Below are 15227 nucleotides of genomic sequence, written 5' to 3'. Positions count from 1 at the left end.
TTATGACTTACTGCCCTTGACAGCAGGTACACTGCCTTTCATGTCAGCGCATAAATCAGGGAAGTGGGAGGATAAGCGCTTGTTGTATACTGTACATGTTGGCAAGACATTCCAGAGCAGCTCGAGGTCTCCCATCCTGGTAATAGCAGACACGTGACTGGAAGTGCACTAACACCATGCAATCTAGCTTCAACACACACATGGACATCAACAACATCCTTACGAGGAGAGAGGATCTATGTCTTTACCCTTACCCTACCACCAAGGGTTTATGCTTTCAGATTTTGATCTTAAACCTTTGCAAATGTTTATCATTTAAACCCTTTTGGGCAATATATTATCATTGTTTTCCAGTTTTCTGTGAACTATTTTTCTACATAGTATTTTCTATGTCGTTGTTATCTTTTTGATGATTTATGTAAATTATGTATTGCATTTAACTGAATCTATGTGATGTATTAGATTTAAAGGCACAGTGTGTAGGACTTAGTGGCCTCTAACAGTGAGAATTGCAGATTGCAACCAGCTGAAACTTCTCTGATGTGCCCAGCATGATGTCCTGGTTAGAATTCCTTCAGCGTTCATTATTCAGGAGGTTTTTACTGTGAGCTGAATTATCCGCAGAGGTCTCTTACTCTCCAAAACAAACAGACTAGGTGATTAAAACTGGTAAAACACAGAATAAAGCAGTTTCATGTTACAAATTGGTGTTTCTCCGATGCTGTTTGACTCCTCGCAGACAGGCTGCTAGCCCAGCACCTGCTAAGGTGTGCACAGCTTTTTTCTCTGGGAACTTAAGATTCAGACGTTCAGGATGTTTTTACTGGGAGCCAAATTATCTGCAGATGTCTCTTGCTCTCCAAAACAAACAGACCTGGTGATTTAAACCAGTAATAACACTGAATAAAGCAGTTTCATTTTCAAATCAAAATTTTTACTACATTGCATGTGATGGAGGGGGTGCTAACTATGGTGGCTGACGCGAAAATGCAAAAACGTGAATGGCCTTATCTGGAGCTAGTGTATGTTTTGTCCATTCTGGGCTACAGTAGAAACATTCCTTGTCCATGGGTGGAGGGGACGAGGACCTGCTCCCTACGTAGATATAAACGGCTCATTCTAAGGTAACAAAAACACAACAGTTTTTACTTTCAGACACATAACACTAAATAATACACATTATACAATAAAGAAAACATACTTATTAAATTTAAATCAATTTCTCCAAATACATCCCCCGAAATCTAACACATATTGGATCATTAATATGTTATCGGCAACAAGTTCTCTTTCCCAGATTGTCAAATACCGATGCTTTGTCACGCCCTTTAGCGTCTGATACCAATGCACAAGGCACCCTTTAGCATTTATAGGAGACACACCAGGCTTTCAACTAACTCCACTCACCTGCTGCAATATTAGATGCTCAGAACAACTGACAAAGTATTAACTGCGAGAGAGTCCGCACAGGGAGAAAGTAGAGGTGAATGGATGGGTCAGACAAACGCAGGACTTTCACCCAGGAGGGCGCCGTTTGTGTCACATGTAAGACCAATAATCAACATTATTTTAACCCCAACCATGATCTCTTCCTGAACCTAACCAGGTAGTTTAGTTGATTAAACCAGCATGCTCTGTGAACACAGAAGTTTATTTTGAAAAGACACTACATACATGGGGTGACTGGAAACTGACGTCCAAAACTGACACTAGAGGGGTACCTAGAGCATCATAGTTTGAAGCAAGGGGCCGCGGACCAAGCTGCATTTGATGAGAAGTTATATGTGATAATGTTTTGGTTCTAGAATAATATATTTGGCATATTTTTTGTACTTCTGCTCTTTCTATAGAGATCTTGTTTTGTGCCTTGTATGGGAGTATCAGACATCTCTGCTCTGATTGGTCAAGTCTGAGAGTAGATTGACTTAAATTCTAACCACCTGAGTGTGTATATATAGATGTATTTATAGCTCTGCTTTGTGATGATTTATTTAAAAATGGCTGAAGAGGATCCACAAAGATCGAAACATTGCTCACTTAAATTAAATTTGCTGGGAGCTATCAGTGCAGTGTGCAGATCTTTTCCCCGACCACTGCACATGCACAACACATATGTTGCCACAGGAAGACACACACACACACACACACACACACACACACACACACACACACACACACACACACATATATATGTAACCTTGTTTGCTGGTGTGAAATCCAGGGATTGTGGCAGGGTTCAGAGTTCTAAGAACACCAGCAACACACAGTGAGTCTGCCAGAGGAACCACAGAGTGCGAGACACACACACGCACCGAAACATACACACGCCATGGCAGCGCTGTCAGTGAGTCAGTGTGTGAGTCACACTCCGGCTATGCTGCCTCTCGATTTTATAACAGCCGCCAGCACGGCACTGTATTTAATATTCCAAACAACTGTACTGCAGCACTCTGTGGCACACATGCACATATATTAACATCAGCATATACCGTACTTGTATACATTCACATACACACAGTGTTTCCTCCGGCCAAATACGCCTGCACAAACTAGATTTAGGAGTCACTCACACATAAACAGCCAGCACACTTTCATGTCTTTTCCTCCTTCATTCAAACCCACACAGATGCAGGCTCGTAATTGGGGATGACTGCAGATGAGTCAGAGGGGGAGTGGAGGGAATCCTTACCTCTTTGTAAGCCAGATCTATAGGAGAGCCAATGATAGGATTCTGCACCGTGGATACCGACTCCATTAGGTCTGACCTATGAATCACCCCTCTATACATTCTCACAGGAGGCTGTTCACAGCTTAAAGTGGGAGAAAATATGGGAAGGTGTGTAGCTGAAATTACATGTCCAGACATGTCTTTATATCCCTGTCAGATTCTGAGGTGGAATATGGAATCCCCACCTGTTTCCCAGTGCTAAACTGGCAAAGCAGACACAAAACATTGGCTCCTTCTAGCACTAATATGTGGATTTTATATGGATCAAAAGGACTTGCATGTGGTGCTAGAATCAACCCAGGCTTTGTCAGTTTACATTTGTGATTGTTTGCAAAAAACTGCACTCTCATAAGGGTGGAGGCCAAAATGACTCAGGCATTCAGTCAAGTTTTAAGTGCTTAAAATACATATCCGGATGTTTTTGTGTCGCAGTTCAAAGCTCACTTTTGTGGCTTTCAAAATGCAATCAGTCTGCTTCTCTAGAGAGGTAACTGATAACAGGTGACACACACACATACACACTTACACATAGGCCTACACACACACACACGTTGACAGAAGCTACCCACAGGTTGAAAAGAACACAATGTCTCCATATCACAGTTTCCCAAATAAAAGAACCCAGGTAATAAAACCTTTAAACATCGCCCTCTGGTGGTGTCTTAGAGGACGTGAACAACCTCAGTAACTGCCAAAGCATTTCAAAAGGATTTTTTTTTTCAATCCCAGCAAATAAAACATTCATTTGTTTACTTGTTACTGTTATTGAGGGGATTCCAGGTGCAAAGAGTTGCATTTATTGGTAGTGATGGAAGACATCTGCAGAATAAACTCACAGTTTAGTTTGAAGTTCAGAGGAAAAAAGAAACCTGTGGTACACAAGAAGACTTCTAGCAATGCAGATCAGTGGCATGAGGCTCAAGGGAAAGGTGCTGCATATAAAAGCAGCTGCACGAGGCTGTGCAGCCTTTGACGTGTGCCGTGGGTGTTGGATTTGATGGGAGTGGCGTGACGCTGAGGGGCAATGAGTCAGAGTCAACGATAAGGACCTGGGGTTGTGACTGACCTCTCTCAACTGCTCGCCCCCCTCCTCCTCTTTTCTCTTCACATCTGGTTCTTTGCATGGGTATCCTTGTTTGTCTCTCTGTCTTTGTTTTTTTATATTTGTTTTTACAGTCAATGACTCATAAATAATTCTTGCCTCCCTTTGTACCTTTGACTCCTGGCTAACATGAACATTTGCTTTTATCACTCGCCTCACTTGATTCTTTCTTTTCTTTCAGACTCCTTTCTCTCACTGGTCAACGTCCCTTCTTCTACCCTGTGATCGGGCAGTGGAGCCTTTAGGTTTATCTGCCATTGGAAAAGCTCTGACTCACACAAACACACTTTATAGGTGATGACTCATTGCAACACAGGCCATTCACATCCACAGTACGCCGAAGCAAAACTGGTACGTGCCAGTGTGACTGTGTTTGCATACACATTAACCTTTATATGCATTAAGGTGCTATTGTGCAGAGGGCTGGTGACACACCACCTACGCAGCTTTTATCTCACACAGTCACGGAGATAATCAGTGTTGCTGTAAGGGAGGTTTTGTTAGCCCTCATATCTGTTAGACTGAAAATCTTGTCACTTGCTGGGCAGCTCTATGAATTTTTGCGTGTGTGTAAAAGTGTGTATATTGTCAAACAGATAATGATATTAACTCACAATATGTGTGTGCGTTCGTATGTACAAGTCCAAGGCTGAAAAGTATTCATCATGACACAGGCAGATGAGGAATGATAAATGTGTTGGGTGACTCATGCAAGACAGACACAGGAGCCATCAGCTGACACAGTGGCAGCAGCAGCCTCCACTGTGGCAGACAACACATACTGTACCCCCCACACATGCATATATATCCTGATAAACAGAGACAGAGTGGTGCAAAATGTCCCCGGCTTCATTTGTACAACTTTTGCATGTCTGTGGAAGAGATGAGTCATTTTCAACTGCAGTCGTCACGTAACTACTGTCACTTAGGCTGATTCACACTCTGAACAATTTCTAAAATAATAATCAACCCCTCTGCTGCCTTTTTTATGCAAAGTGACTGAGGGTACACCATGTACTTATAATAGAATGGCAACTCACTGGAACAACGCAAAATGTGCAACTTCTTTATTTATAAAGATGAATAACATATTAAAATGCACTGGGAGCTCCTGTACAGCTGAATATGTAATGTGCATTTTGGCATGAGCTATATAAAAATATGTAAGACATGAACTGGCTGGAGTTTCAAACACACGTTAGTAAAGAACAGGTTCTCTTACAAAGCATCACACGACGGCAGCACGCTGACAATACAATACTGCTCAGACCACCAGTGTGAGGTGATTTTGGCAATGACACGGCTTTTCATGAACATCATAAAACAGTACTACACACACAGATAGACAAAAACTAAGGCAAATAAAGAAATTAATGTTCATCTGTGTCCTCCTCTTCGTCCTCGTCTTCCTCCTCCTCCTCAGATTCATCTTCATCCTCTTCGTCGTCCTCTTCCTCCTCCTCTCTTCTGGTCTGCCGACTGGAAGCTCTTTGTTGCTGTGACAACAAATAAACATGCAACTAAAACACTTAGCAGGTAGTGATCAAGCACAGTTTGTGCTCCTGTGGAGTTGTTTTTGTTCTGAACATGTCTGTGTCTTACTGGAGACAATACAGGTAAAGGTGTAAACACACCCTTAAATGCATCAAATTCCTGAGGTTACATTTGCATATTGGTGGTATTAGACTATGCCTACATAAAAATTGCCCATGTCGAAGGACTGCCAAGTTCATGTCATGGTATGTGTATAATCTAGCAGTTTTCCTCTGTAGTTTTATCCAGTATGCAAATGAGGGCTGCGGTCAAATAGTCCTATTGTCTTTTCTTCAACACTTTTCCTTGACCCTGATAGAAAATGTCATGGCGTCAAGGAAAGATGTGAAGGAGAATTCATAAGGACTTAGGAAAAGACAGCCATGGTGCAGAGAAAATCCAAATGCACTTACACTAGGCTACATAATTATGCGACAATACATGTTGACACAGGTTTTCTGATGTGGTAAAACTACAGAGTTCCAAAGATGAACTACTAAAAGCACAACGTAGTTCCCCCTGTGCATTCTCCCCATGTTGTTTTGTGTAGGCTTCATAAACGTTGGCAAAAAAATATTACTTTGATACCAAGGTTGGAATTGAAATAAAAGAATTAAAGGCTACCAGTGACAAAAGTGAAACAAAATGGTTGTCATTTTGAGAGTGGTTGCTCACGCGAACTCTCCAGTCCACTCATATTTATCGACATGAATCATGAACCAATAACTATGCCTGTGTGTATTAGTATGAAGATAGGTTTATGTTTGCTTTTATAAATGGCCAAATGGTGCGTCGCTTTGTGTTGCTGCCACAAGAAGTACTGGGACAACATTATCCCCTTTCCTTTGGTAAAGGATGGTCCAGTGTGCCCTTAAACTTAAGGAATTGAGAAATGAAATACTTACTGTGTTTACATGCAAACTAATGTTCCACTATTATTCCAAATACGACAATACTCTGAGTTTGATGGGGTCATATAAACGATAATCTGTTTGGATATTCCTAATTAGGCCTCTTCCCGAATTTAGCATTTTCCAATTAAGACATATGGGATATGCTGATATTTTTCAGGTTTTAATAGCACTGTTTGGACGTGTATACACCACAATCTGAATATGCGTCTCAAGTGGGGTCTTCACTGCAGTTTGCAACACACTGCCACTTGTCTGTTTACGGTCATGGATATGTTGTACACGCACCAAGTAACCAACAGTTTTCAAGGCTGGGGGGTAAAGATGCATGCCCAAAAGAAAAGCGCACATTTCTGGTTGGAAGGAGAAACACACCTGCTTTCAAACATTATAAAATACTTGGACAGCAACAGGTTTTTTAATATGTGCAAATACTGCAAGGTGGCTGAAGGAATATAAGAGGGAGGCTGTGTTCGCACACTCCATCAAGTCTTCTACTGGTGGTTAACGTTCACGTGATAAACGACACATCAAAGTATGCACGGCTGCACGTAAACAGGAGTGTTAGTGGAACATTCAGCCATGTAAACGGCTTCGTAAGAATATTGTCTTTTTCACAATAAGGGCAAAAACAGAAGTACTTTGTGTATGCCAGAATAGTCACTGAGCACCTTTCCATGCATTTAGAGAACTGGACCAGTGCGTCATGGCTGCTAGTTCCTAGGTAGATACTTCCTAAGCAAAAAATACCATTTGACAGTCCCTGCTATTCTAGCTGCATACCTGACATGCAAATCTCTTTTTGTTAAGTAGCGACTACAGATGACAGATAAAATCAAAACTAATCAAAGCAAAGTATTTCAAGTTGTGGCGAAAGATACATTTGAGACACATTCTCGTGACATGTGCTACTTACTTCTCAGCAAGCTACAATCTGGACATCTCTAGATACAAGATATAATGTCTGAAACTACCCTTTGAGACCTGAGAAGACAGCTCTTCAAAGATATCAAATGATACTCCTCATTTAGTGAGAGAGTGAAGACTAGCTGTTTGGACATTTAACAAGGCAATCCTTTAAATTTACAAGTTAGAGCAGTACCACTGAAGATGCTGGGGTTACTGGATGAAGGAGGAAATGCATAATGTGACCTGCATGCAATGACGTGTGAAGATTCAGACTGAATGATGGCTGGAAATGATACTGCGATATAAACTTTGGCACGATTGATAAGACTCAGACTGTTCGAGCACCAGCCTCTACTGGCATGAGGAAGACTACTGGGTTCAAAAAGGGAAGAAGGGGATTTTTTTTTTTTTTTTTTTAATTACATCATCACAATGACATTTACGTAACTGTCAGACAGAAGAAAGCAATTCCATAGCAGAGACTTAGTCAAACAGGGATCTTCTGGGGAAATTCTAGGTTGTGTATTACAGCATCTATGCACTGTCTGTATCTTACCTGTGAGGTCCCTGATGTACTTAGGAAGGGCCCGGTCCGATCGAGGGAGGTTTTGGAATTAGCTCGCACTATGTCTAAGCGTGACTGGTAGTCAGGGGGGTGCAGCGAACTCCTGAACACCTGCCAAAGACAGTAGGCGCTATATTTTTCCAACGAGAAACAGGAGAATGGAAGCAATGCCTACACACACACACACACACACACACACACACACACACACACACACACACACCCATCCATCTGTAATGTGCTCACTAAACATAATGCAAGATTAGTTTAGTTATGCTACGTAATACTTGGGGTATTTTATATAACAGTTATATACAACTTGAACACTCTACAATCTAAAACTTCCAGCATGTCACCAACTGGTAATCTTTCGTCTGGTCACACGTAAACAAAGCAGCTCAGCAGGTATGTCTCCGATAACACAGCAAACTGCCATTTAAGCCACACCGCAAATAAATTCCACAAGCACTCTCAATCAGGATTATCTTCATGCCTGTCATTGTGCCTTTTTTTCGGATGATTCAATCTCCCATGCTTTGTGCTATGAGTCACTGAAAAACAGCCTTGTCTGGGTGAGGAGTTTCGCTTCAATATGAATGGAAGAGAGATGATTCAGTGCTAAAACACACAGATGAGATGGCGAGGGGTGGAGGAAAAATAGCACAAGGGCATCTGCAGGAGGAACCTTGCTCACTGCATATCACTGATCCTTTGTTTTCTCACTACAGGCTTTGTCTCTTAAAATAGTAAAAGCAAACCTCTCAGACTGAACTGCAACAGAGGACAGTAGCTCGCATGACTCTGAACTGTGGAGAGTTCACCGCAGGATAGTTCAAAGTTACCACATGAGTTGGAGGGTGTGGACTCAAGAGTATGTGTGAGTAATGAGTTGATGAGTAATGAGTGCGTAAGACTACGATTTCTTATCAAACTTGTTGAATATAACTAACAGGTTAATCAAGTGCACAGCAGAGGGTGTACGTGGAGACTGATCAGCTTTTAGCACTACTACAGTGACATTTAAATATCCAGAGTGTGTGTCAGTGTCAAAGTGATTATGTCAGGTCAATAATTACACCTAAATTCACATTTTCAAATATCTCCCACGCACAAACACAGTAGCAGGCTTATTAGAACGTCTGGGCCATCAGCCTACCTCCAGGTCTTCCTCCTCATCCACACTTTGAATGCTCTGATAGGCCAAGGTGTACAGCTCCAAGGCCTTCGCGTGGAACGACATCTCCACCGTCACAAACTCACAAAAGATTTTCTAAAAGGGGGAAAGACATGGATAATATTTCAGTCCTGAGTGGGCTTTGAAACTATTTAAATGAATCACACAACTACCTGATGGCCACAAGACATGACAAAGAGTTCTGAAATGACAAAACAAGAATAGCTTCAAACAACTGGAGGAGGATTGAGAGGTGTGGGCAGGTGTCAAAAACGACTGCCAATGTCATCACTGTCTGGTTTCACTTCACTGTCACCCACTGCTTCAACAGACATGCAGTATATTTCCAACCACTGAAACTGAAGTTCTTAATTTGAGGTGGGTAGGAAGCTCAGCGCAGCAGACCTTGATGTCGCGAATCTTCTGCTTCTCAAACTCGTATATGATCTCCTCCAGCTGCCTGGTGATCCGTGTGGCATCCATGGTGGCTTTCTGGAGCTCAGTCTCAGCCTGAAGGAAGAACAAGTTTGAGAAAAGCAGCAGAGTATATTAACATAGTATCAACAGTATTCCTTTGTGCTTGTTGATTTAAGCAGTTAGAAAATAGATATGTGATACCCAACAAAAAAAACAGTGCAATTGATGTGAAGCACCTGAATGTGGCCCTTCAGATATTGACATGCTGATGTGCTCCTTTAACATGAATGGAAAGTAATAGGTAGACACTTCTATCTCATGTGTGCAATTTAACATAATTACCTCGGCCAAGGAGGTTATGTTTTCGCCGGCGTTGGTCTGTTTGTTTGTCTGCAAAATAACTCGAAAAGTTCTGAACGGATTTTGATGAAATTTTCAGGAAAGGTTGATAATGGGACAAGGAACAGATGATAAGAAGTGGATAAAATAATAAAATGGCGGGAAATCCGAGCTGCTTGGTGGAGGTCTGCGCTCTCCGAGTGCTCTAGTTTAATATAAAATGTGGAGCTGCAATGATTAGTTGATTGACAGAAAATTAAGTGGCAACTATTTTAACTTTTTAAAGCAAAAAGACAAACACTTGCTGGTTTCATTGCTTTGTTTTTGTTTGATGACGTCACCTTGGGCTCTGAGAAATTACCCATTATTTACTATTTTTTTCTTTTACATTTCATTTACAATATTAACCAAGAATGAATGGGTAGATTAATTGATGAAAATAACTGTTTGTTTTAGCCCTTATAAAATGAGCTGCTTCTATTACCTTCAGTATCTACAGGTGCTGCAGGTTGGCATGTGTATAAGGCCGGAGTTATACTTGGTTTTTATCTTTGCGATCACATGCGCTAGATCTGTCTGCATCATTGGCTGTGCACATTGTCAGGAATGAATTCAATGTGTTCGCAAGACGCAATATGCACTTGAACAGTAGGGGCAGTGTTGGCATTACAAGAGGAACATACTCGCTTTGACATGATGTGTTTAATACATACGATCTATGATGGCGACACTGTTGCCTTTTCTGCTGTGATCTGCTGGGAACTCAGAATTAACAATATAGTAACCTCCTCGAGTGTCACCATGTTTATTGTTTACTGTTTACATCATGCAAATCTGGAATATCTATTTGGTCTGAGTTTCTCAAGCATGCCCTCTAATGGTATCCTCCAGCAACATGCCTAGTATGTAGGCAAGTGTGTGAACTATCCTGTTCAAGACACAGCCAGTTGTATTCGCAAATGCTTGGTGTAAAAGCAAGTATACCTCAGGCCTAACTGGTCCGAAAATGACTAAACACCTTCTTCTTGTGGAGAAACTGGAGAGGGGTTTTGTGAGTTTATAGGTTTGTGATAGAGATAGAAGTCATTCCCATGATGGGCTTCACATCTAATTAAGAGTAATGTTAAATCATTTGTAGCCATCACTGCATTTGACAACCACACATTCATTTAACTGTGGTCAAAACACAACTTTTAATATTTTGGATGGTTTCCTCCATTTAAAAGCAATTCTGAAATGTGTTTAATCTTTGCGGTCATACATCACCAGTGATGAGATCCACAGATTACATGGGACATACCTGGGACTGAAAGCTTGGTCAAGGAAACACCCAAAACATATTAGCAATGGGGTATGAACTGTTATAACATCAAATGGATAAGAAGTTTATTTTCCTCTTGCAATATTAATTCTTATCTACAACTAACAAGGAATTACGCTGTATCCAATATGTCACCTGTACTAGAAAGTACACAGGTGGTTCTTGTGACATTAGAAGTCTGTTGTGTGTTTGATATTAGAGTATTTGAGAAACAAGGCAAGGATACAATGATATGCCTGTCTGAGGGGTTCCTCTGTCTGGTCCTCTCAAGCTGAGCCATCTGTTTGGCTTCTCTGTCTCTGGCACTCTGAGTCATCTTCAGATCCTCCTGCATGGATGCACGAACACACAAGGACAAAGTGGTCATTATGAGAATGAGAGTCAATTATTTAAAAATTTGTGTCCGGACATAATCTAACAAACGTTTGGTGTAGCTCAGTGTTTCTGGATCAGGACCTCAAGTGCACCCTGTTGTGCAGGTCTTTGTGTTGCCTTTACGCTGAAACAGTTTGAATGAAATAATAATGAAGGATATATTGTTTCACCATTGACAAAATCAAATACAGCCAAGTTCACTTTTTTAATGACTAAATAGCTTCATTTAGCTAGACCTAATTATATTTTGGCACGCTCACTCTGCCTGTACAGCAAATGATCAATCGGATTGTTTATTTTAAACAAACTAAGATGTGTCTTGTGTGTATTTTGGCACATACTTTAAATCCTGGCAAATCTGCAGTTTGAAAGTATTGTAGTTTTAACAAAAAGATGACAAAAAAGAGGCACTTTTGACAGTACTTTGCAACAGTGGTCCTCTCAAACTGAGCCATCTGTTTGGCTGGACAACACGAGGCTACATGAATAATTTATGGCAACACTATACGTGAGAGACTCCAAAAGTCACAAAGAAACAATAGATTTGATACGTTTTTTTAAGAACTCTCTCTTTAGTGATGTACTATGCAGGATTTTACTAAAATGCAATGTGTAGACTCTTACAGAAGTAATCCCTCTCAGTTATCACTTATGACCCACTACAAGTGTGTGGTGGTGTATTTTTTTGAAGAGACTCTGCTCTTTGCCTGTGTTTTATTATTTTCTTCTTATTTTCTGTGTTTGGGACATTTATGAGTGTGTACCCCCACAGCGCTCACATGAGGTCAGAGCTTTATAAAAGGGTAGTGACCAGGTGCCAGACTGTAAGAGACACACAAGAGTTAATTTGGGGTCGGCTTTTACTTTCATTGATGCGTGGCTTTACAAACAGTAGCCGACAATCCTGCGCAGTATATCTGTCATCCTGGACAAAACAAGAAGCTGAGAGGAGGGATACTGACAGTGTCACAAAGAAATGCAGCTGTACCAGTGGGATATTATCACCAAATCAACACCGCCCTCGTGTGGCCTACAGTTGTAATAACGGACAGTAAATTGCCTTATGACCCAAACTAACCCCTTAAACCTCATTTCTCACTTTGGTAACACAGTGACTGCATCCTTATAGGCCAGAGCACATTTAATCTTGAAAAGTGTAATCCAAAAATCTGCAGTCATTTAGATGGAATTCAAACACAGGTTATATGAAGAGGGACCAAGGCAGGAAGGAAGGTAAATAATGTCATCATAAAGTTTCTCTTTGAGGAGTCATTTCCCTAACATCAGAATAATTGTAACTGGAATATGGATTGAACTTTGTCATTGTCATTTGGCTCATTCGGAGTCAGTGCAGACATCAAGAGCAACACTCACCCTTTTACGCTTGACCACAGCTCCATAGCTTTTTAACGGCTCTACGACTTTGGCTTCAAGTCTTTCCACCTGTAAGGCAAGTAACATCACATTAGGTTCCAGCAAATTCATACTGTAGATGTGAACGTGAAATAATGATTAAAGTCAAAGAAGCAGGAAATAAAATACTGTAGTTTTACCTCAGCTTGGCGGTAGTCTTGAATTTTGGCCAGGTGGTCAGCAAACTGCTTCATACCCCTCTTCAGGTCTGGTGTTTCTGTGTCTGCGTACATACCAATCTCCTTAACCAGCACATCCGACTTGTCCCTTAGCCTGGCTGTTTTACGCACATAGGCAGCAAACAGTTGGCACATCTCTCCAAAATGTTTCTCCACATTGGTGATGTTTTCCTGGATCTTTTTGGTCTGGTTGTCCCTGGAGAATGACAGACAACAATCACAACAGTAATCAAATACTGTATAGGGAAGAGATTTTAATTGAGGGTGTTTTCACACTTGGTCCTTTTCGGCCCTCTGAACAGACTCAGAGCTGTGACTTAGCATTTTCTGCACATATGTGAACACTATAAGAGAACTCAGACCCCTCTGAAGCAAATGATTCGGTTTGCTTCAAGTCTGTGGTGCAGTTCACTTAACCTGTGCTTGTGAATACAAAGGGCTCCGGGTTTGCTTTGCTCTTTGCCACTGTATTTAGCCCTCTAGATCACATGCTGTTGCACTGGGATGCTTGAAAAAACAGACAAAACCTCATCGGCCTATAACGCTTGCAAGGACGCAGGATGAAGAGTAGTTTGGTCCACAGAAGATACTGCACGTCTCCAGATGTGGAATGTAGAATACATCAAATGGCAACAGTCTACAGCACACAGAGACACAAAGGTTCTCCTCCAGTTTTAAGTTCATCTGAAAGTGAGGGGCTTCATAACCACAGTGCAGTGCCACATCAAAGTAAAAACAAAACTATATCAATATACACCGATAAGCCAAAACATTAAAACCATTGGTGGGTGAAATGAAGAACATCGATCATCTTGTTACAGTGCAATATTCCATTGGGGAACCTTGGGTCCTGGCATTCATGTGGGTTCAACTTGATGTGCTCCACCCACCTGAAGACCACTGCAGACCAAACAAACCCCCTCATGGCAACGACACTTATTGATGGCCACGCCACAAAAAGTTTTTCTGGTGTGGCATGGCGTACTGTCCTGCTAGGGGGCCACTGCTGCTGGGGACTGCCGAGGGTGGTATCTGGTCTGCACTGGTGTTTAGGTGGGTGGAGTGTGCCAGGTGGTATCCACATGAATGTTAGAGCCCAAGGTTTCCCAACAAAACATTGCGCTGTAACAAGATGATCAGTGTTGTTCACGTCACCTGTCAGTGGTTTTAATGTTTGGCTGATCGGTGTTTATTATATTTGGGCTATAGTGTGAACAGAAAGAGGACTGAGGCCCTATCAGAGCTGAAGTTGACCAGAAAGAGAACTGAGTCCTCTTTGAAATTAACTGTCCTCTTTGAAAAGTCCCTTTTCTGTTGGTCCACTTTTTGGTCTACTTTCAGAGGACTGAGTTCAGTTCATTTAAAAAGGACTATATGAAAACACCCTGATTTTTCTTGCACAGTAAGTCAAATGAGTTTAAATAATCTAACTAAAGTTCATCTCTGTGTAGCAGCATATTGTGGATGTGATTTACAGTGTTTGTTTTCCAGATTTTTTCATCATCAGTAATAACACAGACACTAAGCCAGCTGAGTGTATTAAACCCCTATTTCTTCAGGGTATCGTTAGCATTTGAGCTTTGTTCTGAGGACTGAACTGAATCCGTTTTAGCGGCTTGAGACAAGTCCGTTTGGGGATCATAAACACATCATGGTCCTCTAAAGGCGTTTGGTGTTTACACCTAACGTTACTAATATAAAGAGTTAACTCGTTTCCCAGCTGTATATGCAATTAGTATAGAGCGTTAAAATATAAGTTAACTAACTATGTAACCCATGATATCGTCGCTGCTCATGTGAGGTTCGTTTTTGTCAACGCTAACGGTAATTAACGGCAGTAACTTAGTCCTCTTGTAACTACCGTTAACGGACGATTTAGTTTAACGCAGTGTGTCTCTTACCTCGCTCTTGCATCCGGTGTCCGGCTCATCTTCGCAGAAAGGCAGTAAATGAAATGTATTCTGTGTTAAGGCAAGTTTATCTGGAGCCAGATTTAACGCAAGCTAGCTTACTGTGCTTGTTTTTCAAGCTAGCACGCCAGTCTGCCGTTTCCATGGAGTTCCTGGCATTTCCGCTCGAGCAATGCATTCTGGGAGATTGAGTCGTTGGTTGACTTCACCTTTTTCTCCTCTTTCTCAAGCAAACAAACAAACATTCAGCTCTGAGCTCAGTGTGAGGCAGCACAGTTTGTTTTGACAGTTTTGGTGTAATGAGGCAGCATTGGAAGGTAATTAAATGCATTTATTCAAGTACTATTGCCA

At 41.4% G+C, this 15227-nt stretch overlaps 1 protein-coding gene and 1 long non-coding RNA gene across 2 annotated transcripts in view; one reads left to right on the top strand and one right to left on the bottom strand.

Moving 5' to 3' along the window:
• LOC126383689 (uncharacterized) overlaps positions 1-5210 on the top strand; it is a 28887-nt gene extending 23677 nt beyond the window's left edge. Inside the window, exon 2 of the long non-coding RNA XR_007569181.1 lies at positions 4012-5210. This is a non-coding gene — a long non-coding RNA (uncharacterized LOC126383689). The remainder of the gene's footprint in view (positions 1-4011) is intronic.
• On the bottom strand, positions 4886-15024 carry cibar1 (CBY1 interacting BAR domain containing 1). The gene is made up of 9 exons (XM_050034286.1): positions 14868-15024; positions 12928-13162; positions 12749-12817; positions 11226-11327; positions 10979-10984; positions 9328-9432; positions 8905-9018; positions 7740-7859; positions 4886-5326 (listed from the first exon to the last, which is right to left on the bottom strand). Exons 1-9 carry the CDS (start codon positions 14894-14896, stop codon positions 5201-5203), a joined length of 906 nt encoding a protein of 301 aa, XP_049890243.1. The 5' UTR covers positions 14897-15024; the 3' UTR covers positions 4886-5200.
• Between the last annotated feature and the right edge of the window lie 203 nt (positions 15025-15227).

Source organism: Epinephelus moara, chromosome 22 (genome assembly GCF_006386435.1).
Source record: "Epinephelus moara isolate mb chromosome 22, YSFRI_EMoa_1.0, whole genome shotgun sequence".
Taxonomy (NCBI): domain Eukaryota; kingdom Metazoa; phylum Chordata; class Actinopteri; order Perciformes; family Serranidae; genus Epinephelus; species Epinephelus moara.
The sequence above is the reverse complement of the archived record's forward strand: the minus strand, read 5'-3'. Positions and strand labels throughout refer to the sequence as shown.